The sequence below is a fragment of the Microcaecilia unicolor genome, chromosome 3 (assembly GCF_901765095.1).
Source record: "Microcaecilia unicolor chromosome 3, aMicUni1.1, whole genome shotgun sequence".
Lineage (NCBI taxonomy): Eukaryota > Metazoa > Chordata > Amphibia > Gymnophiona > Siphonopidae > Microcaecilia > Microcaecilia unicolor.
The window spans coordinates 388,233,053-388,260,772 of NC_044033.1; the positions used below are offsets into that span (position 1 = coordinate 388,233,053).

General features: G+C 40.3%; 1 protein-coding gene across 2 annotated transcripts in view; it reads right to left on the reverse strand.

The window, feature by feature from the left end:
* Window positions 1–27,248, reverse strand: part of EFR3B (EFR3 homolog B) — a 295,910-nt gene extending 268,662 nt beyond the window's left edge. The window contains exon 1 of one of the 2 annotated variants that reach the window (XM_030198680.1): window positions 27,077–27,248. In XM_030198680.1, coding sequence (XP_030054540.1) covers window positions 27,077–27,247 — 171 coding nt within the window. In that variant the 5' untranslated portion in view covers window position 27,248. The remainder of the gene's footprint in view (window positions 1–27,076) is intronic. The other variant, XM_030198681.1, reaches the window with a different exon arrangement.
* Between the last annotated feature and the right edge of the window lie 472 nt (window positions 27,249–27,720).

A 27,720-nucleotide genomic window follows, 5' to 3' on the forward strand; every position in this document is an offset into this window, starting at 1 on the left:
ACTAGAGGACATGAATTGAGATTACAGAGTGGTAGATTTAGGAGTAAAGTCAAGAAGTACTTTTCCACGGAGAGGGTGGTGGATGCCTGGAATGCCGTCCTAGGGGAGGTGGTAGAGACAAAAACAGTAACAGAATTCAGAAATGCATGGGATATGGAAAGAGGATGGAATTAAAACATATCTTGGTGGAGCTTGGAAGGCAATTCCAGTAGTTGGGAAGTAAGACCAGTGATGGGCAGACATACTGTATGGTCTGTATACCAAATACAGCAAAAGAGGCCAGACTTCTACGATCTGTGTCCCAGTTATGGAAAGACGGATTTGGATGTGCTGGAGTGGGCTTTGATGACAACTCCAGTGGTTGGGAAGTTGTTGTTGTTTCATTTGTACCCTGCGCTTTCCCACTCATGGCAGGCTCAATGCGGCTTACATGGGGCAATGGAGGTAAGACCAGTGCTGGGCAGACTTGTAAAATCTGTGACCTGTGAATAGCAAGGACTGCATTGGTGCAGTCTGATACTACGAGACAGAGTTTGCTTTATTTCCTGGCCCCACATTTTCAGAACAACTTCCCAAAGTTTCTTTGTGAAGAACAATTTACTAAATTTAAGTCTTTATTAAAAAACTAACCTTTTTTTTTTGGCTTTTCTGAATTTGAAACTGGTGTGACTATGTTCTTTCCTATCAGATAATGTAGTTCTTTTTTTACTTTTTTTAAATTTGATGTAATAAGTGCTTTAGTCTGTGATGCAGTAAGGGGAGGGGAAGACATCTTAAGGTTGATAGCAAGTAAAATGTTGTTAGTTTGCAATATTGTTGAGTTGCTGGTTTAATCATGTATTGACAATGAAGGTGACTTTTCCATGATTGTGGCAAATATAACTGGTTGATATTGTGGCAAATTGCCAACTGCCCTATTTGTGATGCCAGTATTTGATCATGAAGGAGTGTTAACTACACAGAGTGGCCACTTTGTTGGGCAGGCTGGACGGACCATGAGGGCTTTATCTATCGTCATATAAACATATCCCCTAGATGAAAGTGGAATTTATAATAGGCTTGAGTAATGCATACATACATACATACATCCTCTTGGAAAAATGCATTTTGTCTGTGTGATGGTGTGGGAATCCTACACAACTAGAAATGATCCAGGCATTGATCAAGTTCAGCCGGACAAATCAGAAGAAAATGTCCATCAGCCATATCATCAAAAAAGAACATGGGGTAGTCCAGTGCAACAAGGAGGAGCCCCAACTTGGAAGTACGCAACACTGAAGCACCTGTTAGCTCAGTGGCAGGCCTGAGCTCAGAAACAGAGGGATGCTGGCCTCTTCCAAAGGAAACAAAAGAAGATAATGTGAAGGATAGAAAAGAAAATGCTGCTGTAAGAAAGACAGAGCCAGAGAACAAGAGCCTGCTGAGAACGCTGATCCAAAAAGCTCACTACCAGAGGCATAGCTAGGTGGGGTGCAAGGGAAGCAGCCGCTCCCCCATACAGATTTTGAAAGAAATAGTGCCTATGGAAATCGGCCCTTCAGCCTTGCACCAGCACCTATTTTACAAAAGGTCTGCTCTCCCTGACATCAAAACCTGGCTACGCTTCTGCACCACAACCCAACAGGGAACAAATACAGAACTAAGAACAATTAACATCAATTCATGGGTCCAGAATAAGACATTAAAAGGCAATTCTACAACCTAGACACTCACAGTACATGCATAAATGTTCGGAATACTATCATTTAAGCATGGATATAAACAGTTACATGCATAAATGCTAGTATGACACCTTTCCTGGAAATACTCGCTTAACTTTTACAGTACCATATTTGCAAGGGGGGGGGGGGGCATACACAGAGATAGGACATAGGTGGTGCTCTCACTTATATACATATCACTTACAGCATACTGAAAGCTACTCACATTCCTCTGCATTTAGGAGTGTACTTATACCAGCTCGATGGCCTGCATAAGCCTACATGTCTATGTTACAAGAACACTGATTTCCGGTTATGTTAGTATTCTATAATGAACATAGGTTCCTTTACAGCAGGGGTATCCATCCTCAGCCCTCACCAGGTCAGGTTTTCCACAATGAATATGCATGAGATCTATTTGAATACAATGGAGGCAGTGCATTTGCATTTGTGAAGCTGCAACTGTTCGGAAAAGACAGCTCACGGCTTGTGAGCCTTCATTTTTGTGCTGCACCACAATAACCAGACAGGGAAAATATTGTACTGTTCCTGCTGGTTTCATGTTAAGCCCCTGATGCAGCCCTTAAGAAGGCGAAATATGGCCATGTTGGGCGGTTAGAGAAAAGTTATATGCTGATTTTATGTATCTGTGTTGAATACATTTTCTTTTATTTTACCACGCGAGTCTGCTTTTCTTTTCTGCTGTTTTACAAGTAGCATACATATGTCTGTGTGTGTGCATGAGTTCTGCAGGGATAGTTATTTATTTGTTACATTTGTATCTCACATTTTCCCACCTATTTGCAGGCTCAATGTGGCTTACATAGTACCGGAAAGGCGTTTGCAGATTCTGGTGTGAACAAATAAAATGTGATGTTGTGATAAGATGAAGTTTATATGGCATAGCCACAAAAAGAATCGTAGAGCGGAGAAGTAGAGTTATGTTCATTACGCGCTTTAGTTTTCTTGTGTAACCAAGGTCAGGCATTTAGGTTGGATCGGGGGGTGGAAAGAAGTTTTGTGGGGGTAGTTGTATGTAGGTGGGGTTGTTCAAGGGCATGCAGTTTCCCCCTAATTCTATAATCTTGCATGCCCATTTTCACACTTAGCATAGAAAATTGCGTGTGCAGGTTATGAAATATTGTCAGTTTCTCATGTACATAATTGTTAAATTAGGTGCTAATTGGTATTAACAATCAATAATTGGCTTAAATTGAAATTAAGTGGCACTAATTTGGAGTAATTTATTTTTAAAGTATTTGTAGACCACTTAATCCAAAAGTAGATTCATAATTTAAAAAAAACAATAAAACAAACTAAACATAGACTAAAATACATTGTAGCATCATATAATCACAGCAAAACAAAAATATTTAAAGCCATAGAAGGAAAGCATAAGATTGTACTAGGTTCCAAATGCCTGCTGAAATAGTAAGGTTTTTAACTCTTTCTTAAACAGATTAACAGTTACACATTTAACTGCACTTAAGGGGTCTTTTACTAAGCCACGGTAGCATTTTTAGCTTGTGGTAGAATCAGTATGGCATTTTCTGTCAGCATGTACACTTGTACATGCAAACACAGTTTTGTAAGAGCCATTTCTGTGTGGAAAGCTGGTTAAAGAAGGAAAAGCAAGAATCATATGCATTTTATACAATACTATTTTGACAATTAATCATTTTAAAAAATCAGCTTTCAGCTGGTTCATTCAGGGTTCTTTCTGATTTTCAATTGAACTTATCTTACAGTGGGAATTATTGCTTCTAGAGGGAAACTGTTATACTGGGAACAATAAAGTCTTCAGTAATCCCATTCAGTTAGTAAAGATCAATAATCATCAGTCATGTTATATATTATAGCATTTTGTTTTATAGCAGTATACTATATCTAAAGGAAATAGCCTAATAAGGAAATTAGACTATCTTTTTTAATTACATTTTTGTTAAGTACTTGAAATACGTTTAAACAATTAGCTAAAGATGTTGACTGAAACAGAGAGAGAAGAGAAAAAAATCAGCTTTCTAATATACAAGTTCTAATGCCTAGAGTGTTTTCTTCTTAACAGTACTGAAAATGATTTTTCTTTTAGAGCTCACCATGGTCTGATTATTTGTTTATAATACATTCATCTTTAAATAGCTAGGGATCATCATCTAGTATTTTTTTTTTATCTTATATTTATTTATAAAACTTCGGTAAGGCTGTCCTGTGTTCTGACATAAGTAAAGTTAAAGGCTCTGCATTTTTCAGTGACTGGATTGCCTTGAACTTTCAGGATGCAGATAAAAACGCTCCTTTGGTATTCATAAAGGGAGAGGGAGGTCACTAGTCAAAAAACGTTGAGCACCCACATTTAGGTGCTCATTTTCAAAGCGCATAGACTTACTAAGTTACATGGGGGACTTTTACAAAGGCGCACTAGCATTTTTAGCGTGCACTAAACACTAGATACACCCATAGGATTATATGAGCATCTGGCGTTTAGCGCATCCTTATTTTTAGCGTGTGCTAAAAATGATAGTGCGCCTTTGTAACGTTGGGGGTGTTTTACAAAGGTGTGCTAGTGTTTTTAGCATGTGCTAAATGCTAGAGACGCCCATATGAATATATGAGCATCTCTAGCATTTAGTGCATGCTTATTTTCAGCGTGCCCTTGTAAAAGGGGCCCTTTGTAAGTCTATGTGCTTTGAAAATGAGCTTCTATAGCACCTAAGCTAGGCTGTATTTTCAGCCATACTTCAACACACATGGCTTAGTGAATCTGCCTCGGTGCAAATGAGGCCACAGCAAGAAACATCTGTGACAAGCCATGTTAACAATAGCACAGATTACTACCAGGGGCGTAGCCAGACTTCGGCAGGAGGGGCATCCAGAGCCCGAGGTGAGGGGGCACATTTTAGCCCCCCCCCCCCCCCCGGTGCTGCCGACCCCACCCCGCCATTGCCGCCCCCGCCCGCCATTGCCGATCCCGCCGCTGCTGCCGCCACCACCAACTTTGCCCCCCCGCCGATGACCCTCTCGACCCCCCCTCCCGCCGCCAACCCGCCGTTGCCTGCCTTTGCTGGCGGGGGACCCCAACCCCCACCAGCCGAGGTCCTCTTCTTCTCGCAAAAGGCTTCCTTCTGTTTCTGACATCCTGCACGTTGTATATGCAGGATGTCAGAAACAGAAGGAAGCCTTTTGCGAGAAGAAGAGGACCTCAGCTGGCGGGGGTTGGGGTTCCCCGCCAGCAAAGGCAGGCGTTGGCGACAGCGGGTTGGCGGCGGGGGAGGTCGAGAGGGTCATCGGCAGAGGGGTCCAGGGCCAAATCTACGGGGGGCCCAGGCCCCCTGGCCCCACGTAGCTACGCCACTGATTACTACACTTGAGTAAATCAGCCCCTATGTCAGGTACCTAGGGGGCAATTCTGTAATGGAGTGTCTATTTTAGGTGCCTCTTTGGAGCCTCTGCTAAAGAGGAAAGAAGGAACCTACTTTCCTTAATAGAACATAAAAAGAAAGATAGGACCAAATTGAACAAGGAGCAGAAGTTTCATTTGGCATATTAAATTTAACACAAATAATTCAAGAAGAGGAGAAGGGGACACCAGCCACATTAATTGTCGCTTTTGTTTTGGAACCTGATCGGGATTGGATCCTTAAACAATTCTTTCGTCATAGTGATGAACTCTTTATGGACAGTAAAATTAGAATATTTCCTGATATTGCTAGACAGCCCTAGGAAAACTTGGGCGCCCCGTTCAATTATGCCCCTCCACGTCAGCACTGATTTCAGCGCCAATTTTTTGAGGTGCCATATATAGAATATTCCCCTGAATGTCTAACACCAGCCGTCTGCACAGTGCAAGCTCCTCCAGGGAATGCTGTGCTGCCAGGCTGAACAGAAGCTCTAGGGGAGAAGTAAAAGGAAGCACACACTAGTGGTTCACTTCAGCAAACAGCCTAAGTCAGAAGTCAAGGCTTCTTGGAGAAGTACTTTTAGCTGTCTTCCCCTGGAAGTGAGCAGCTGCCCTTAACTCCTGAGGCAGCTGTTGCAACGGGGCATGCCTGCCAGCCTAGGTAAGAGAGAAAGCTATATATCAGGAGCCTGTAGACAGAGACCAGTGAATCCGATATATGAATGCCTAGCCTGCAAGCAGGAGGCTGGAAGAGAAAAGGGGGAGACTCTGAAGCCATTCAGGCCCTTTTAGGAGAAACGTTAAAGCCATACAGAAAGGGAGGTCCTTAGAGAAGGAAGTGTATCTTTGTTGGTTTCTTTGAGAGGTGAATGGACTGCTGGAAAGGGGAAATCTATCAGGAAAGTCGGCCCTTGAGAAAATCGAGCAGGCTCCCTCAAGATAAGAAAGATCAGAACCCAGTAAGGTAAATTTGGGTTGGTTCCTGTGGGGATGAAAAGTGGGTTGCCCTGAGCAAGGGGAGACTGGAGGGAAGGTCCAGACCCTGGGAAAAGAAGGGCTGCATCCAAGAAAAGAAGGGTAATATAAAAGTAACGTAACATAGCAGATGAAGGCAGATAAAGACCCATATGGATATGGTCCATCCAGTCTGCCTAAAATGAAAAACTCATAGCATAAGATATGATGTGAAACTGCATATGCATACTTGATCTTGATTTGTCCTTGTCATTTTCAGGGAACAGACCATAGAAGTCTGCCTGGTACTGGCCTTAATCTCCAACTACTGAAGCTGAATCTGTCCAGCCCTGATCAGAGCATAGACCAATAGAAGTCTGCCCAGGACTAGCTTTGCTTCTCAATTACTGGTGTTACCACCTGATCACTGCTATTCTTGCTTGGTTCTGTGCCTTCTATACAGCATTCATTTGTGTTTATCCCATTACCATTTTCATCCGCACCACCTCTCGAAAGAGGACGTCACTCTCTCTGTGAAAAAGTACTTCCTGCTATTATTCCTGAGTCAGCCCCTGAAATCTAAATCCATGTCCTCTAGTTCTGCTACCTTCCCCTCTCTAGAAAAGGTTTATGTGTATGTTAAAAGTAAACAAAGTTTTCTAAAGTTAGTGAGCTCAAGGAAAGAGGCAGGTATTAACATTGGGCTGTAAGAGACTGTTATGACAGACTGACCCAGAAAGCGAAGGACTACGCGGGGTGTTCTAGGCAGTAGAAAGCTGGTTCAGAAAATTATCTCCTAAGCTAAGCATTTTTAGCGGTCAAAGATAGGCCTGTAGCTGGTTTGGTGCTGAATATCCGTGCCTAACCAGCTATGTTGTGCGATAAAGCCAGTTAGCGGCTAACCGGGATATTAAGAGGGAGATAATTGGTTATCTCCCCCTTAATATACACGCTTAGGTACTTAGCTGCTATTAAACCAGCCATGTCGAGTCTTATCTTCTACTATTAAAGAACATTTTTATTCCTTATTTTTTCATCTCCTTGGTTCCTTTGGAAGTGCCCTGTTGATCACGCTACTGCTCTGTTTCTACATTTCCCCTCATAGCAGATCCAGTTTCTCCACTTCTGTGGTTGTTTTTGTTGGAGTTTGGAGTCACCAAGATCTGTCTGACTTCCTAAAAGATGAAGCATAGTCTGCTTGTTCCAGTAAAGTTGATTTTTTTTGCATACAATAAATCCTTGGAGTAATGAGTGGCTCCTTGGAGTGGGAGTGAGGATGCTTGCACCCCCAGACTGGCAGAGCACCACTGAAAAGCCCCACTTAATTTCCCAATACCCCAGATCTCTATTCCAGTCCTTTGACCCACTCCCAAGCTCAAATGGTGGAGTTGGTGACTATGTGAGTAGAGAAAAGAGAGACCAAATGGCAATGTGTCCTGGGTCTGGGAGAATGGGTTGAAGATTTGGTTTCCAACCACAGACCTCAGGGAACTGAGCTAGTGGCAGCAGCAAAACCCGGGTTACATACCAAATATCTTCTTTCATAGGAGCTATTGTTTAAAGGCTTTTTTTTTTTATATTCACCCTCCAAGGTCCAATTCAGCAATCTGAACTCATTGGGGGTAATCTTCAGTCCATTTGGTAGGTACGAAGAACTTATGCACTCCTGGATCTAGTATGCAATTTCTTTAAGAAAATTTGATTCTGCAAGTTCCTGGTGTAAAAGCAGCCACAGACTTTTCACTTTCATTATCTGAAAATCAGAGGGTGGTGGTTAATGGAATTCACTTGGAGGAAGGTAAGGTGAGTAGTGGAGTACCTCAAGGATCGGTGCTGGGGCCAATTCTGTTCAATATATCTGTGAGTGACATTGCCGAAGAGTTACAAGGTAAAGTTTGCCTTTTTACAGATAATACCAAGATTTGTAACTGAGTGGACACCGCAGAGGAAGTGGAAAATATGAAAAGGGATCTTCAAAAGTTAGAAGAATAGTCTAATGTTTGGCAATTAAAATTCAATGCAAAGAAATCCAAAGTGATGCAGTTATTTATTTATTGATTGATTGATGGCATTCATATCCCGCCTTAGCCTGAGTAGAACTCAGGTTCAATGTGGCTTACATAACAAAGAAAAAAGCATGAACATGTTCAAAATATATTAACAGAAAGTAAAATACATCATATCACGTTAGACCAGTAAAACTTGAGTTAGGAGCAGATGTAATTAAATATAGTGATTTAAGCTAGATAATTGAAATATGGAGGAAAAAAGTAAAGGGCTAAGATTAACGGGGATAGACAGGAATAGTGGGAGGTGGGATGAAGTAAAAATTAATGCCATGAGTTTATCTGAGAAGGCTGGACTGAACAAGTGAGTTTTCAATAGACTTCGGAATAACAAATAATCATTAGTGCATTTGATGGTATTAAGTAAGGAGTTCCAAATTTTAGTGCCTTGATATGAAAAGTTAGCAGTATAGATTGTTTGGTAGGTTACTTTCTTACACTTCAGGAAATGTAAGATGATATTCTATAGATGATTTAGAGGCATTATGTGAGGGTAATTCAGTGAAGTTGTGTATGCATATTGGGGCCGAACCATACAAAATTTTGTGAATGAAGGTACATAACTTGAATGATATTCTATCTTTTATTGGCAGCAAATTGTACAGAAGGCGGTTGCTTTGGCAAAGGGTAGTAATCTGAATATGAGACGTATGGCAGTGTTTTGAGCGGTTTGTAGTTTTTTGAGGTGATCCCCTTTAAGTTCTGCGTAAATAGAGTTGCAGTAATCAAATTTTGTTAGGACTAGGGATTGAACTAGGGTAAGGAAGACTGATTTTCAGAAGAATGGTCTTAGTCTCCTCAATTTCCATAATGAATTGAAGACACTTGAGACCACTTTGGAAATTTAGTTATCTAGAGTGAGGAACTGGTCAATTGTGGCTCCTAAGATTTTGATAGTTGAGTCAAAGGGATATGTGATTTTCTCAGTTGTAAATGATTTAAGATTTATAGTGTGATGAGGATTAGTAACTATTAAGAATATAGTTTTATCGGTGTTGAGTTTGAATTTGAAGTTGGATGCCAAAGATTCCATTAGAGAGATACCTAATCTGATGATATGAGTAATTTCATGTATTTCTTTAGTGAATGAAATATAGATGGTACCATTTTCTGCATAAATGAATATTGAGAGACGATTTGTTTTCCAGTAAATTGCCTAATGGAATCAACATGATGTTAAACAGGATGGGGGACAATGGGGAGCCCTGGAACACTCCACAAACAGGGGACCATGATGATGAAATTGTACCGGATCATTTCACCTGGTATGATTTAGACCTTAGGAAGCCTGAGAACCATTTTAACACAGCTCCACAGATTCCGTAATGGTCAAGGATGTTTAGAAGGATATTATGATCAACAGTGTCAAAGGCATTGGACATATGAAATTGGAGTATTAATATTTTATTACCAAAGCTAAGTTCTCATCTAAATTTAGCTAGGAGGGTGGTGAGCTATGTAAAATGAAGTTGGAGATAGTTCATTAGTTGGTGCATGACTAACCCCTCCATTACCTTTACCAATAATGGGATTGAAGCCACTCATCTGTAGTTAAAGACTACACTTAGGCTGGTTTAGGTATTTTTTGGTATGGGAGTAAAAAATAATGTTGCCATTTTGAGGGGGGAATAGGCCCTGAGATAGCATTAAAGTTATGTTTAAGTGCAAATAGCTTATGAGTAAATTAGGGGCTGATTTGAGAAGATAACTAGGGCAGTTATCAAGTAGGCATTGTGATTTAGCATATTTGTGAAGAGTGTATTTGACTTGATCAATCATAAGTGGGTGAAAGACCGACCAGATTCTGTCTGCTTGGGAGCACAGTGGTGAAGGATCATATAGATTAAGAAAATGATCTATTGATGTTAGGGATTAATTTAGTTCTTGTCTGATTTTAGTTATTTTCTGCTTCAAATATGACAGCAATTGATCAGCTGTTAGACTGGGTTCTTTTGTAGTAGTTACAGGTTGAGTATTCAATAGCTTATTTACTAGTGTGTAACGTTTTTGTGGATTAACTGTTATTCCACCTATAAGTTTTAAATAATAAGTGGTTTTTGCTTTGATAATCCTGCTCTTGTATGATTTTAGGAGGTTTTTTTCCAATTAGTCCATTGGATTTGTTTTTGATCCAAATTCTTTCTTGTCTTTTACATTTATATTTCATTAGTAGGAGGTTTTCATTGAACCATAGAGATAACTTATTATTTTGGCCAGGATTTATTTGTAATTCGTACAAGTTCGTCTAGAACAGTTTTGCAAGTGTCGTTCCATTGATGGATGAAATTAGTAGATGGATTAGAGGAAAGTAAGTTACCAAACTGTTTGTTTGACCAAACTTTTGAGGGGTCAATTTTACCTCTGGTTTTGAAGGTACGTGATATTGTTAGTAGACTTAGATGAATGGTTGGATACCTTCCAGTTTAACTTGAAATAAAGGCTGCTTTGATCTGACCAAGGTTTCGGGGACCATTGTGGTTCAGATATGTGATAGTTAATAAGGGCTATAAATTTGGTTACTAATAAATCTATCTGATGTCCATTGATGTGGGAGGACATTCCATTGAAGAGTGAGAATTGCCAGACATTAAAGAAATCAAGGAATTGTTTAGCATATAGATTAGTAGCATTTTCAAGATGTAAGTTGATATCTCCAATCATGATGATATTGTCATTATTGGCATACATCTTGGATCTAAATTCAGTAAGTTCAGCCTCAGCCAGATTCCAACTATTGGGAGGATGATATAGTAATTGGAGGCAGATAGATTTGGATAGGGAATCATCTTTTATATAGCAGGCAACAATTTCTAGCTTAGGAGACTGAAATTCAGTAATAGTTTTTACCTGGAGGAATGATTTATAAATAATAGCTAAGCCATCTCCTCTCTTTTGGGCTCTGGGGAAATGAAGAATGGAGTATCCAGGTGGACAAATGTCTAGGATTGCTGGATCATCGTTTATATGTAGCCAAGTTTCAGAGATAAGGGCTAGACCGAATTGATCTTCGGTTATCCGATCTTTAATGAGTTTGGTTTTGTTGACAACTGAGCGAGTATTAGTATAACCTATGGGTAGGGGCAGGTAGGAATGCTTATCAATAAATGACAATGGGACTTTAGTAAGTATGCATTTGTTGTATGAGATTTTTGAAAGTTTTTTTGTTATGATACTTACTGGGAAGTGTGATGTTTGGAGCATTATGAACCAGGAACTGAGATTCTAAAGTAAAAAGATTATTTTGGTATCTGGTAGGTAACCCATATGGATAATGCCTAGGGGTGTATATCACAGGGATATTATAGATGAATTCAAATTCATTGGTGAAATGACTTGTGTGTCTTGACAGAAAGAGTAGGTAAAGTAAACAGTATAACTAGATTTTTAGCAAACTCATACAACACAGAAAAAAGTGATTGTATTATTTATTTATTTATTTATTTATTTTGGTAACTGTGCATAATGTAATGTGAGGTAAAGATGGTGAAGAAGCAATGTTGATTCCTAGTGATGTTAGATGGTATCTATCAATTCTTGCAATCCAAAACAGACAAGGAATGGTAAGGAATACAGTCTGTGTCAGACTAGAGCGTTAAAATGACCTGAATTAGAGAGTGGAGTCAAATAATGAGAACATAGAGGAGTATGAGATAAACTAATTACACATAAATGTATACTTAGGGAGTAGAAATCCAAGGGAGACATATGTGTTAGGTAGCAAGAGGCTGATATGAACAGACAGGGAGAGGGATCCTGGGGTGATAGTATCTGAGGATCTGAAGGCGAAGAAACAGTGTAACAAGGCAGTGGCTGTAGCCAGAAGGATACTAGGTTTTATAGAAAGAGGTGTAACCAGCAGAAGAAAGGAAGTGTTGATGCCCTGTACAGGTCATTGGTGAGGCCCCACCTGGAGTATTATGTTCAGTTTTGGAGGCCATATCTTGCTAAAGAAGTAAGAAGACTTGAAGCGGTCCAGAGGAAGGTGACAAAATGATATGGGGCTTGCACCAAAAGACATATGAGAAAAGACTGGAAGACCTAAATACGTATACCCTAGAGGATAGAAGGAACAGGGGAGATATGAATCAGACATTTAAATACTTGAAAGGTATTAATATAGAAACAAATATTTTCCAGAGAAGGGAAAACGGTAAAACTAGAGGACATGAATTGAGGTTGCGGAGTGGTAGACTTAGGAGTAAGGTCAGAAAATTATTTTTCATGGAGAGGGTGGCTGATGCCTGGAATGCCCTCCCGAGGTGGGATGAGGATGGAAAAAACACTGTGGCAGAATTCAAAAAGGTGTGGGATGAACACAGAGGATCTCTAATTAGAAAATGAATAATATAAAAAAACAAAACTTAAAGGGTTGCATATGTGTTTGCATGTCAAGTGGTGCTTAGATGGCAACTCTGGCTGAATCATCTAAGGTCTGTGATACAGCCTCAGTTCCGCATACAGCAATGTGTTTAGGATGGGCTGGAGAGAGCTTGAACAGAAACTTCAATAATTTGGAATGTGAGGACAGTGCCGGGCAGACTTTTACGGTCTGTATCTCGCAAATGACAAGATGGATTCAGATAGGCTGGAGTGGGCTTTGACGGCAACTCCAGTAGTTGGAACACAGGGACAGAGTCGGGCGGACTTCTATGATCAATGTCCCAGAAACACAACTCTACTCCCTGGCTCCACAGTCCCACTTCCTTTTTATCTATGAATTAAGCCCTGAGTTTACCTAAGAGGTCCTTTTACTAAAGTGCTCCACCCCCCTTCCTCCCCGAAATGACTGCGTGGCAAGTGCTTCACTTACCACACGGCCATTTCTGTTTGAAAACAAAAGGCAGCCTTTCACCCGCTGCGGTAAAAGGGAACCTCAGCATGTGTCAAAAACACTCGATGATGCTAGCGCAGACCCCCTTTTGCCGCAGCTTAGTAAAAGGACTCCTAAATCAATGTCTACTGAGCAAATGAAAACTCTTCTACTTTTTACTGTTTAAAAAAATACGATTCAGAAAAACTAATTTTGAAAACCTAACCTGGAAGCCTTTCCTTGATAAATATGATTACAACCTGTTTAACCTAGAGACCATAGTGACTGGCATTCTATCCGTAATCCTTTCAACTAAATTGACCCTCAATCCACACTATGTTCACAAAACTGACAGCCCTAAGTGGATAATGCAACTAATACCAAACTGAGCTCACAAACAACTTATATAAAAGACTTATATAAAAGAAAGGGAAAAGCCTCATCTGTAATGCCATCTCTGCCCAAAACACAATAATAAACCTTCCATTCAGTTACCCTCATTCTTACCTTATCACTTCTTGATCAGCCCATTTCAACATAATTTTCTTTTCTCTGACTACCAAATCCACTTTTCATATATTAAAAGTAATTGACTTCATGACGACACTGGGTTCAGAGCTGGCCCTTAGTCCAGTAACAACCAATGGAAAAACCACGGACATGTACTGGAATAATCACTCTCACAGTTATTACCGTGCGTGGGGAAATCATTTGCTTTGTGCACGTATAGGGCCAGATTCTGTATATGACATCCAAAATGTAGGCGCGTTGAAATAATGCATCTAGCGCTATTCTATAAACCATATCTACGGTAAGACACGGTTTATGGAATAGCGAATAGGCTTGGGGAACATGCGTTCATTTAGGCGCGGTGATTTAGCCACTGAAAACCTGGTGTAAATGCCCACGGCTAAACATATGCGCATTCCTCCGAATTCTATGACAATCTGCGTAAATGTGATTGATACCACTGACATGCCTATGCTCCTCTCATGGTGCCCCCTTTAAAGCTACACACATTGGAATTTACAGGCACCTCTTTTTAGAATATGTCTAAAAAGAAGTGTTCATAAATTCCAATTATTGCCAACTAGTGATAATTGGTTGTTATCAGTCAATTATCATGACTAATTGGCTTATTACCCAATTGAGTAGCACATGTAAATTGGCCACAAGCACAATTTAACATATGCTGCTCACTGTCCCTTATACAGAATCTGGGGGATAATAGTACTGCTACCACTACTAGTAATCATACTACTAATCATACTCCCGACTCTGTCCCTGTGTTCCAACTACTGGAGTTGCCGTGAAAGCCCACTCCAGCCTATTTGAATCCATCTTGTCATTTGCGGGATACAGACCGTAAAAGTCTGCCCGGCACTGTCCTCACATTCCAAATTATTGAAGTTTCTGTTCAAGCTCTCTCCAGCCCATCCTAAAACACATTGCTACTAGATGTATGCAGCGCTGTACACATTATATGCAGGTACTTTCTCTGTCCCTAGATGGCTCACAATCTAAGCTTTTGTACCTGGGGCAATGGAGGGTTAAGTGACTTACCCAAAGTCACAAGGAGCTGCAGTGGGAACTGAACCCAGCTCCCCAGGATCAAAGTCCGCTGTACTAACTACTAGGCTACTCCTCCACCACTTCCATAGGGGGCTAGGGGGCAACTCTAAACAGAGTGGCAAAAGTTAAGCACTAAGCTACAGCTCGCTAAGCACTAATTCTCTAACTGCATCTGGGCATCCAGATTCTGTTGCAGAATACTAGCATAAGGCAGGGTTTATGCATCAACATTTAGGGGCCCCTGTTTCAATGACAGGCATAAATGGAAGTACCAGGAGGCTGCCACTAGAGGTCATGGCAACCATTTTACAACAGCTGCTACAATGGGCAGGAGCGAGTGGGCATCACTCCTGTCCATAGGACCCCACTAGACCACCAGATATTTACAAATAGGTCTGGGAAGCACATGGGGGTGAGGGGTGGGAGGGGGTGGGGTGGGGCCTTGGTAAGCCTTTAAGTTCATGCGGGGTTGGAGGGAGGGGGATCAGGTTCGCAGGAGATGGAGAGGGAATGCAGAGGAGCACAGAGCAACTTATGCGGGTCCTGACCAATATTTAGCCAAGACTCATATGAGCCCCGGCGATTTCCTTAAGTTTATTTAGCCCTTTTGCTTCTGGTAGCTAGACTGTTGTTAGCGATGTACTGAAAATGTCTGCAGCCACCCACAGTCTCTGACTGGATTACAAAACTACATCAAATTACTGAGGGGTAGCGGTATAGAGTGTTGTTACAGGGCCGATTGGAACAATGGGAAATTACTCACATTCCTTGTCTCGGACCCTGCCACTTTGGGGCTTTCCATTAACTTATTCTTTGCAATGGGACTTCCCCCCCCCCCCCCCCCCCCTTATACCACATGCCTGGTTTTGGATAGATTTGTTATTTCAAACTATTTTAGTTTTATGTAATCTTCTACTTGAAGGAAGTACCATTAGCCACTTTTCTTCCTTATAAATCTAAATATTTTTGTATTCTGATTCCTAAATCCTAAGGGTATTACAGTGTACATGCAGGAAGACTTTATATTGGGTAGTTTGATGTTTGATTAGTGATGTATGGTATTTTGCTTTTTTCTTTCTGTATTGTTACTGTTTCATTTCTTTCATATCATATCGCTAAGTTGTCTTATCTTTTAAATACCTCAATAAAAATTGAAACATAAAAAATAAGAACATAAGAATTGCCATACTGGACAGACCGAAGGTCCATCAAGCCCAGTATCCTGTTTCCTACAGTGGCCAATCCAGGTTACAAGTACCTGACAATCCTGCTTATCCTAGAAATAAGCAATGGATTTTTCCCAAGTTCATCTTAATAATGGCTTATGGATTTTTCTTTTAGGAAGCTAACCATAAGTACATAAGTAATGCCACACTGGGAAGAGACCAAGGGTCCATCGAGCCCAGCATCCTGTCCACGACAGCAGCCAATCCAGGCCAAGGGCACCTGACAAGCTTCCCAAATGTACAAACATTCTATACATGTTATTTCTGGAATTGTGGATTTTTCCCAAGTCCATTTAGTAGCGGTTTATGGACTTGGTTTTAAACCCGCTAAGCTAACTGCTTTTACCACATTCTTTGGGAATAAATTCCAGAATTAAATACACATTGAGTAAAGAAATATGTAGCTTCATTGCATGTCCCCTAGTCCTAGTATTTTTGGAAAGAGTAAACAAGCGATTCATGTCTACCCGTTCCACTCCACTCAGTATTTTATAGACCTCTATCATATCCCCCCTCAGTCATCTTTTCTCAAAGCTGAAAAGTCCTAGTCGCTTTAGCCTTTTATCATTTTCGTCACCCTTCTCTGTACCTTTTCTGATTCTGCTATATCTTTTTTGAGATTCGGTGACCAGAATTGTTGGAATGTAATTGTATTTTACATGCATTGCCTGTCACCTATTATTTCTCTGCTATTACTCTGTGACCTCTGATGTGAATTACTTAGAGAGGTCACACAGCTATGCAACTTCCTGTAGGGGTTTAGACACAGCACATGCAGCACATGGAGCACATGGAGCTCATGATCTCTCCTAACCTGAGAGGATCTATGGTGGTGTGAGCATCCATTACCATCTAAGCACATGGAAGGAGCTGATAATACAAATGTATAGTAATATGTATATATAAGCCTGTCTGATTATAATCTAACTACAAACTGTGAGTAAACAGATGTTTTGTTACTTCAACTTTAAAGTGACTCAGCAGTGAATTATTCAGGGGTGAATGAGAGAGAGATGAAGAAAGAAATTAACATTTCTAAAGCTGAAGCTGTGTGTACTAAAATCTGCTAATTATTTACTACAAATAATCCAACAAAAGGGTTATGGGCCCAGGGCTCAGGAATTGAAAAAGAAGAGAAATATTACCAGGCAGAAAAAAAAGGCCACATTTTTTCTCTTAAGTTTTAAAGGAAAGATTCAGTCTGTCTCTCTCTCCCCCACACAGCAGACAGAAGGCTAAGAAAATGGCTGAGGGAGGAAATTCACCATTTTTCTATTCTCTCAAGGTGCCTAAATTAACTGAGTTTAATTATCAGCAGTGGGAATTAAGATTCATATGTCTCCTTCGAGCAAAAGGATTAAATATATGCTTAGACCAAGACAGAACAGCTAAAAATATGGCTGAATGGGACAATGCAAACTATTATGTGAAGTGCATGCTTTTGGAAGCTCTCTCAGAGAAACAAGCCATATTAGTGGAGGGAAAAGATACACCAAAGGACATTTTATATAAACTGAGAACTATGTATGCAACTACATATGCAAAGCAGCAACCAATTTGGTTGGCAGAGTTGAATGAAACCAAATTAAGGGATAAAAGTAAATGTAATGATCACATTATGCATCTTATGTCTTCATTTCAAAAGTTAGAACTTTCTGGAATTCCCATGTGTGATGCATTGAAAAGAGCATTTCTTTTACCTCACTATCAAAGAAGTTTGATGTCTTTAGGTCTGTAAATGAGGCCATTGAAGGGCAATCTTTTGAACAGGCAACATCAAAACTAAGGCAGGAATGCATAATAAATGATTCTGAGGAGATGTGTTCTCAAAGTCAGTCAGAGAGAAATGAAACAAATTTCTTGGCAAAGAACAGAGGAAGGCGGAGCTATGGGAAAACTCCACCCAAGGGCAAGCTGATTTGCTACTCATGTGGAAAGGAGGGACATGTATCTAAATGGTGTAAGGAAACACAAAACACTCCCTCTAGCTCACCTAAGCCAATGGAACTAAAGAATTTTCAAACCAGGAAATGTATGAAGGACAAAGATAAACACAAGGGCTTTCTAATGGCAGAAAAATCTTTGACTATGGTAAATAATAATTCAAATGAAAGTACTTGGATTTTGGATTCAGGGAGCACATGCCATTTAACCAATTGTAAGAATTTCTTTCAGGAAATGTGTCCAGAGGAAGGTATTCTTAAAACTGCAAACGCAGGGACTGCTAAGATCCAAGCAAAAGGTATTGGATTCTTAAAATGCAAAGTGTCTAATGAAGTTAAAGAAATTCCTGTAAGTGATGTCTTGTATATTCCCCAAGCAGTTTGCAATATGCTTAGTGTATCTACATTAGATAAGAAGGGATTTGTGATTCATTTTGAAAACAGTAAGTGCACAATCTCTAAAAATGATGAAGTGTATGCTGAAGCTTTTATGCATAATGATGTTTATAAACTGAGCATTTCAGGTGAAGCCTCACATATGGCGCAAGTAAGGAAGAATGATGGTAAATGTAGTCCGGAAATCTGGCACAGCCGCCTGGGACATCGTGATTCTAAGGTGATCCAGGATCTTTACAGTAAGCAACTGGCCACCGGCATTCAGATAAGTGCAGATGCTGGTAAAATTGAGAAATGCATAGACTGTGTTACTCAAAAAGGTGTGAGACCCTCATTTCCTGCATACACAGGAAATAGGAGTAATAAAGTACTGGACTTAATACACAGTGACTTATGTGGACCGTTTAATATCCCATCATTGGGAAATAACAGATTTGTGCTAATATTCTTGGATGATTTCTCTAGATATTGTGTGGCCTATTTGCTGAAAGAAAAAAGTCAAGTCACAGACATGCTGAAGAAATACGTAGCCATGGTGAGCAATAAATTTGAAAGAAAACCAAAGGTTCTTCAGACCGACAATGGTGGTGAGTTCACTTCACAAAGCATGCGCACATTTCTAGAACAAGAAGGCATTCAGCATATCACAACAGTAGCTTATACACCAGAGCAAAATTCTGTTGCAGAGAGAAAATTTAGGTCACTTGTGGAAATGACCAGATGTATGCTGTCAGATAGCAATCTCCCTAAAAGACTATGGGGGGAAGCCATTCTCACAGCAGTGTACCTACAAAACAGAATGCCAACTAAAGGCGCTGAGCGCACACCACATGAGACATGGCATGGTAGGAAGCCAAACCTGTCACACATAAGAACATTTGGAAGTACAGCATATGCTCATGTACCAAAGCAAGGAAGGCATAAGCTGGATTCCACAACAGAAAGGGGCATTTTAGTTGGCTATGCTCCAGGACACAAAGGATATAGAATTTTGAATCTGAAAACTGGCATTGTTGGCATAAGACATGTTACATATTTTGATGAAAACAAAAGGGTTGATAAAGGCTGGATTATCCCAGATGAGCCTTATCATCCAGAATATGAAACTAGAACCATAATAGACATGCCAGTGTATATAAATGCCATACCAAGGCAGATGTCTGAAAGCAACTCATCTGTATCTAACGAGGAACAGGCAGAGGAAACAGACACAGAAAGGATCATTGAAGAAGACAGTACAGTTGGAGAAGGGGAATCAATTGGAGAAGAACTCTCAGATTTTGAGGATGCGGAAAGGTCAGACCAACCTGTTGTCAGACGCTCACCCAGGGAAAACAAAGGTGTTCCACCCCCAAGACTGTCTTACCTAACAAAGTCAGCAGAAGCTCAAGAGCCCTTAACATGGGATGAGATTGAGAAAATGCCAGCAGAAGAAGCTGCTGAATGGCGTAAAGCTGCACAAGAAGAAATTGATGCATTGGATAAAAATAATACTTGGATTCTTACAAAATTACCTCCTGGCAAGAAAGCTATAGGATGCAAATGGGTATTCAAGTTAAAAAGGAATGCACAAGGAAAAGTGGAAAGGTATAAAGCAAGATTAGTGGCAAAGGGATATCTTCAAAAATATGGAGAAGATTTTGATGAAGTGTTTGCACCTGTAGTGAAACACACGACAATAAGAACACTTCTGAGCATTGCAGTCTCAAAAGGCATGCAAGTCAAACACATTGATGTGAAAACAGCGTTTCTTCACGGAGATATAACTGAAGACTTGTACATGGAACAACCAACAGGTTTCATAAATACAAAACAAAGACAGCTAGTGTGTAAATTAAACAAAGGTCTTTATGGATTAAAGCAAAGTGCAAAATGTTGGAATGAAAAATTGCATGAAATATTGACAAATTTAGGATTTAAGCAAGGTGAAGCAGATAAATGCTTGTACACTAGGTGCACAAATGGACAATATGCATACATTTTAGCTTTTGTTGATGATCTGCTCATTGCAAGCGAAAGTGAGCAAGAGTACAAGGACATTGTAAAGTGTTTAAACCAGAATGTTGAGATAAAAGAACTGGGTAATGTGTCATACTATCTTGGTATAGAAATTGAGAAACAAAATGATGGTTCTTATCTTCTAAGCCAGAAGCAGAAAATAAATGAGCTTATTGAAAGTTTAGGTATGCAAGATGCCCAAGTTGTAAGCACTCCCATGATCACTGATTTTCTGAAGGATGAAACAGTAAGAGAACCTTTACCAGATAACATCCAATATAGATCAGCCATAGGTAAGCTTTTATATCTAGCTACCACATACAGGGCTGATATAGCAAATGCAGTAGGAATTTTGAGCAGAAGGGTCAGCTCACCTACCAAATCAGATTGGACTGCAGTTAAAAGGATGGTAAGGTATTTAAAGGGTACCATTGATTGTAAATTAAAGATTTCAGCCAATAGTAATCCAAAACTAATATGTTACTGTGATTCAGATTGGGCAGGGGATCATTCTGATTATAAATCCACAAGTGGATATGTGTTTATGTATGGAAATGTACAAATTTCATGGGCCAGTCATAAACAAAGTATTGTGAGTTTGTCTTCTACAGAAGCTGAATATGTGGCAGTATCGGAAGCGTGCAGAGAACTGATGTGGATTGAAAAACTTATGCTGGATTTTGGAATAGCTGAAAAGAGACCAATCCAGATAATGGAAGATAATCAGAGCTGCATCCGACTGTCACAGAATGACAAGGTTCAGTCACGCACCAAGCACATCGCAACGAAATACCACAACGTGCGAGAGTTGGCAAAAGAAGGGGTCATCAGTCTACACTATTGTCACACCAGTGAGATGACAGCTGACATCATGACCAAACCGTTACCCAGAGAACATTTTGTGAATCTGCGTATAAAGCTTGGACTTTGTATGAATAAATAATTGCATGACAGTAATGCATGAGAAGGGGTTTGTTGGAATGTAATTGTATTTTACATGCATTGCCTGTCACCTATTATTTCTCTGCTATTACTCTGTGACCTCTGATGTGAATTACTTAGAGAGGTCACACAGCTATGCAACTTCCTGTAGGGGTTTAGACACAGCACATGCAGCACATGGAGCACATGGAGCTCATGATCTCTCCTAACCTGAGAGGATCTATGGTGGTGTGAGCATCCATTACCATCTAAGCACATGGAAGGAGCTGATAATACAAATGTATAGTAATATGTATATATAAGCCTGTCTGATTATAATCTAACTACAAACTGTGAGTAAACAGATGTTTTGTTACTTCAACTTTAAAGTGACTCAGCAGTGAATTATTCAGGGGTGAATGAGAGAGAGATGAAGAAAGAAATTAACATTTCTAAAGCTGAAGCTGTGTGTACTAAAATCTGCTAATTATTTACTACAAATAATCCAACAAGAATTGCACACAGAATTCATGGTGTGATCGCACCATGAGGCCATACAAACACATTATAACATGCTCATTTTTGTTTTCCATTCCAGTGCCTGAATATCCAGGGCTCAGCATTGAATATCCTGGGCTAAATTTGCCTGTAGCAGTCAGCATTTTTAAGAAATGCCGACCACCATGAGCTGAATATTGACTGGGTAATTTTTTTCAGGGCTCCCTAGTCCTTTCCAAAACATGCCCAGACCATGTCCCCTTGCCATTTGCATATTTTTACATGTGTATATCCTTGCAATACAAACATCTAAGTTCCAGTTTATGCATGTATAAAACATGAATGGTATTTCCAAAATAAACATCTTAATAGGTTTTAGCCGCTCGGTCCCCTAGATTCTATATAACATGACTTAAATTGCCCGGGCAAATTTGGTCGCATTCTGGATTTACACATGCAATTTAATTACTTAACAAACCAATCAGCGCCGATAATTGCTACTTAACAAGCAATTATTGACACTAATTAGTATTCATTAGAATCTACACGCACAACTGTGTAAGCATATTCTGTGACGTGATGTGCGTAAATTCTCAGTCGCATAGTTGAAAAGGGGGCATAGCCATGGGCGTGGAATGGGCGAGTCACTGGAATTTCTTAAATCTATGCATGTTTGTTATAGAATACACCCAGTCTGCACTTAATTTAGGCATCAGCATTTAAACCAAGTTTTACTTGGCGTAACTACCCAGGACTAAATTTAGTTGCGCGGATGGACGCTCAGCGTATTCTATAATCTGCGTGGAAATGTACGTGTACTTTGTAGAATATGCATGGAAGGCGTTTTTTTCAGCGACAATTTTTCAGGCGCCATATATAGAATCTAGTCCTGTATGACTGAAAATAATGACCTGTATCTGGGCATATCTGATCCGAGTCTTTACATGGATGGCTGCAGGTAGAATGTTTATTTTGCAATTTTAGTACTGGAGCACAATGTACACTACTGTAGGGTGAATGAACAGATGCCTCCATTATGCTTTGAGATATTTTAGGATAAGACTAGGGATTTGTTGGGGGGGGGGGAGGTTATTTTGTTTGTATTTTTTCATTTCATTGCTATGCAAAACTTAGATTGTGAGCTCACTAGGGACAGAGAAAGTACCTGTATGTAATCTGCAAACCACTTTGGTTGTACTACAGAATGTTGGTATATCAAATGCATGACCCACACCCATTATAAGAGCCAGAGGGGTCCTTTTACTAAGGTGTGCTGAAAATGGCCTGCGGTAGAGTAGGCACGTGTTTTGAGCGCACACAGATCCATTTTTCAGAGAGATTAAATTAATTCTTTGCTTCGGTCTTCACTGAGGAAGATGTGGGAGAGATAATGGTGCCAGAAATGGTATTCAATGCTAACAAGTCAGAAAAACTGAATCAAATCTCTGTAAAAGTGGCAGATACAATGAGGCAATTTGACAAACTGAAGAGCAGCAAATCACAAGAACCGGATGGTTTACATCCCAGATTATTGAAAGAATTGAAAATGAACTTCTAGAACTATTGTTAGTAATATGTAATTTATCTTTAAAATCAAGCATGGAACTGGAAGATTGAAGGGTGGTTAATGTAGTGCAGATTTTTAAAAGGGGTTCCAGGGTTGATCCATGAAATTACAGATCGGTGGGCCTGACGTCGGTGCTGGGCAAAATGGTACAGACTATTATAAAGAGCAAAATTACAGAGCATATTCAAAAGCATGGATTAATGAGACAAAGCCAGCATTGAAGGGGTGAACAAACAAACATGTGGATAAAGGTGAGCCGGTCGATATTGTGTATCTGGATTTTCAAAAGGCATTTGACAAAGCACCTCATGAAAGACTCCAGAAGAAACTGGAAAGTCATGGGATAAGAGGTAGTGTTCTACTGTAGATTAAACACTGGTTAAAGGATAGAAAACAGAGAATAAGGTCAAATGATCAGTAATCTCAATACAGAAGGGTAGATAGTGGTGTTCCGCAGGAGACTGTACTGGGACCGCTGCTCTTTAACATATTTATAAATGATTTAGATATGGGAATAACTAGTGAGGTAATTAAATTTGCCGATGACACAAAGAGGGGCATTTTTGATAGAACGTCTAAATCAGAATTTGGACGTTTCACACAAATTCTGAACAGGAAAGAAAGTCATTTCTGAAAAAGATAAACATCTATCTTTTGTTTTCGAAAATACTATGGACATTTTGTTTTTTGGACATTTTGTGATTTGGATGTCTTTTTTGGGGGGGGGGGAGGCATTTTCGAAAAAAAACCTCCAAATGCAAAACGTCCAAAGTCAAGCTATTGGGACATAGGAGGAGCCAGCATTTTTAGTAGACTGGTCCCCCTGACATCCCAGGACAGCAATAGGGCAGTGGACTTCATAAACTGCTCTCAGGTACACATCTGACCATAGTGTCCTTGTATGCTGAGCCCCCCAAAACCCACCCCAAACCCACTACCCCTAACTGTATACCACTATCATAGCCCTTACGGTGAAGGGGGCACCTATATGTGGGTACAGTGGGTTTCTGGTAAGTTTTGGAGGGCTCACAGTTTCCTCCACAAGTGTAACAGGTAGGGGGAGGTAGAAGCCTGGGTCCACCTGTCTGAAGTGCACTGCACCTACTACTAAACTACTCCAGGGACCTGCAGGCTGCTGTAATGGACCTGACTATGACATCTGATGCTGGCATAGAGGCTGGCAAGTAATGGTCTTAATCACAACTTTGGGGGTGGGAGGGGGTTAGTGACCACTGGGGGAGTGAGGAGAGGTCATCCCTAATTTTCTCCAGTGATCATCTGGTCATTTGGGGCACCTTTTTGTGCCTTATTCGTAATAAAAACACGTCTAGCTCAAAACATCTAAGTTTTAGTCTTGGACATTTTTTTTGTTCCATTATGGCTGAAAAATGTCTAAGTCTTAGGAACGCTCACGTCGCACCTTGAACACGCCCCTGGCACGCCCCCTTGAGATTTAGACGTCCTTCTGATGGACTTCAGAGAAAAACATCTAAAAAGAGGTTACGAAAATACTGATTTGGACGTTTTTGTAAGATAAATGTCCAAATGTAGACTGATGTCACTTTTTGGATGTTTTTCTCTTTTGAAAATGAGCCCCACAGTTATTCAAAGTTGTTAATTTGCAAGAGGATTGTGAAAAATTGCAAGACAACCTTATGAGACTGAGAGACTGGGCATCCAAATGGCAGATGTTTAATGTGAGCAAGTGCAAAGTGATGCATGTGGGAAAGAGGAACCTGAACTATTGCTATGTGATGTAAGGTTACGCATTAGGAGTCACCGACCAGGAAGAGGATCTAGAGTCATCATTAAAGAAACTTTCAAACCCTCTGCTTAGTATGCTGTGGCGGCAAAGAAAGCAAATAGAATGTTTGGTATTATTAGGAAAGGAATGGAAAATAAAAATGAGGATGTTAAAATGCCTTTGTGGCACCTTGAATACTGTATGCAATTCTGGTCACCACATCTCAAAAAAGATACAGTGGTATTAGAAAAGGTACAGAGAAGGGCGACGAAGATGATAAAGGGGATGGGACGACCTCCCTATGAGGAAAGGCTACAGCGGCTAGGGCGCTTCAGCTTGGAGAAGAGATGGCTGAGGGGAGATATGATAGAGATATATAAAATAATGAGTGGAATGGAATGGGTAGACGAGAACCACTTGTTTACTTTTTCCAAAAATACTAGGACTAGGGTGCACACAATGAAGCTACAAAGTAGTAAATTTAAAACAAATCAGACAAAATATTTCTTTACTCAATATGTAATTAAACTCTGGAATTCGTTGCCAAAGAATGTGTTAAAAGTAGTTGGCTTAGCGGGGTTTAAAAAAGGTTTGGATATCTTCCTAAAAGAAAAACCCATAAGCTATTATTATAATGGACCTTGGGAAAATCCTTCTTATTTCTAGGATAAGCAGCATAAAATGTAGTGTACTGTTTTGGGATCTTACCAGGTACTTGTGGCCTGGATTGGCCACTGTTGGAAACAGGACACTGGGCTTGATGGACCTTCGGTCTGTCCCAGTATGGAAACACTTAAGTACTTATGACTGAGATAATCACATAATATCAATGCAGGAATGCAAAAAAAGTGATTTAAAGATTATCATATTTTGCATGCTGATGTTAGCATATTACAGTCCCCTGCAACTTTGAATATGGTAATACATATTTAAAACATTTATTATTACTCAGGTGAACAGAATTCTAAAATGATGTAATGCACTGTTTATTTCTGGTTGCCACAAACCAGCAAATTGTACTTTTGAAAGGACCTCAAATGTTTACTTCAGACATGCTGATCATTCCACTTTAATATCACAATATAACCTCTCCAAACTGATTTAATTCAGCAGTATATTACCTACCTACAATAGGATTATTACCTTATTACTAGTCAGTCAGGTATTCCATTACCCCCTCCCCCCCCCCCCCCCCCCCCCCACACACACACACATACTCTGTGTGTGCTCCATACCACCTTTTTGAACCATTCTGGTTAAAGGTGCCTTTCCTTGAAAATACACACCTCAATTTAATGCCACTTCCCCCCTCCCTCTCCCCCTCCCTTCTTACTTTCTTACTTGTGATCTATAATCATCCAGACCTATAATACCTTGCTCCACTCTTGCTTTCAAGGTCAGTACCTTTGGATGGCTGGGTGATCCACTATGCTACTGATCTGTCACTCTACCCGGATATTCTATCACCTCTGTCACCTGGTGTCACTTATAAAGTCATGGCACCATACAAACGAAGTACAATAATATGTTATTCAAAGGGACTGCATTTAGCTTTAATGTCGATCAGAGAAGAAGAAAGTTACTTTTCATTCCCAAACAGCCAAGGCTTCATTCATAAAGAAATCTGATCAATCATCCGGACTTCCAGCTACATTAGTCTCTGTCTCAGCCTCATACAGAACAGCAGCGTGATTTATCTACTTTATATTCCACAAATTCACCCTTCCTCCCACCCATTTATTCAATGCAGATCACAACAAAGAATGATCAATAAATACAGGGAAACCGTCTTAAAATGCAGTAAATAACAGAGATCACATCGCGTCGACCGTATTTTTAGAGTAAGACCTAAAAGTATGCCTGGATGAATCTCGCCAAACCTTCTATTGCATTGATCACTAACACCACGATAAATTAATAACATCAGCTACAATGCATGCTTAATGCTATTAGTACTGACGTGTAGGGGCTTCTCAGCTCTATCCACGCAGTTTTGACTCATAAGGAACTGAACGCACATGCATTTTCTTTTCCACTAGTGAGCATTCATAAATATATATATATAAAAAAAAAAAAAAAAAGCTGAGGCAAACCCGGTTCTAGGAAAGCTGTATCATCTATACATCCCTCCCTGACTGCCTGTCTGTATACGGTTTTGCCTTTCCTGTTGTTTTAGAGGGATTGCTGTAATGTCAAAACCCCGGGTCTATCATCGATGTAGTAAGATGCCATATTCCTAAAAGGCGTTCTCTGAAAGGAAGGTTTTCATGCTCTGCTCTCTTACCATACATTGCTGATTCCGCTGCAGCTGCTGAACCAGCCTCAGTCTAGGTTTTGTGAAGCTCGTTTCTTTCCCACTGTCTCGTTCAGCTCGCTCTGTATCGTTTCCCAAGGCGGCACTGGAAGGGAGGGGGCAAAGGAAAGTGGCATGAATGAAGAAGTAAGAAAGGTTCATTCAGGCTGGGCTGAGAGACCGACTTCCCCTGGGATGGGGGCGGGGTAGAGGAGTGGGGGAGGTAGGTATGCTAATCAAGTCCCTCTTATTCTTGCTTGTTCCTTAACCGTCTGAAGCTCTCCCTCCATCCTGTCCCCAGACAGTTGCAAGACCGAAGAAAAGCCAGTGTTTCAGCCTGCTTCCCATGCATAAAGAGTTATCTGGGGATGCCAGTCTGCAGGCAAATCTGGTATGAAAGCAAAGGAGGCCAACTTAGACAGCAGAAGAAAAGAGAAACTCTAAATGGCAGCTTCCAATGCCAACAGATTTAACTCTTTCCACATCCCTCTGCTGCAATCGGCCAGCAACACCTGTTACAAACATATGCCATATAGGAGGCTATTTCATTACGTTTTATAACTGCAAAGAACTGAACCCACCCACTAGTTACAGTGTAACCCTTGGGGGTTACTTTTTTTTTTTTTTCATTTATG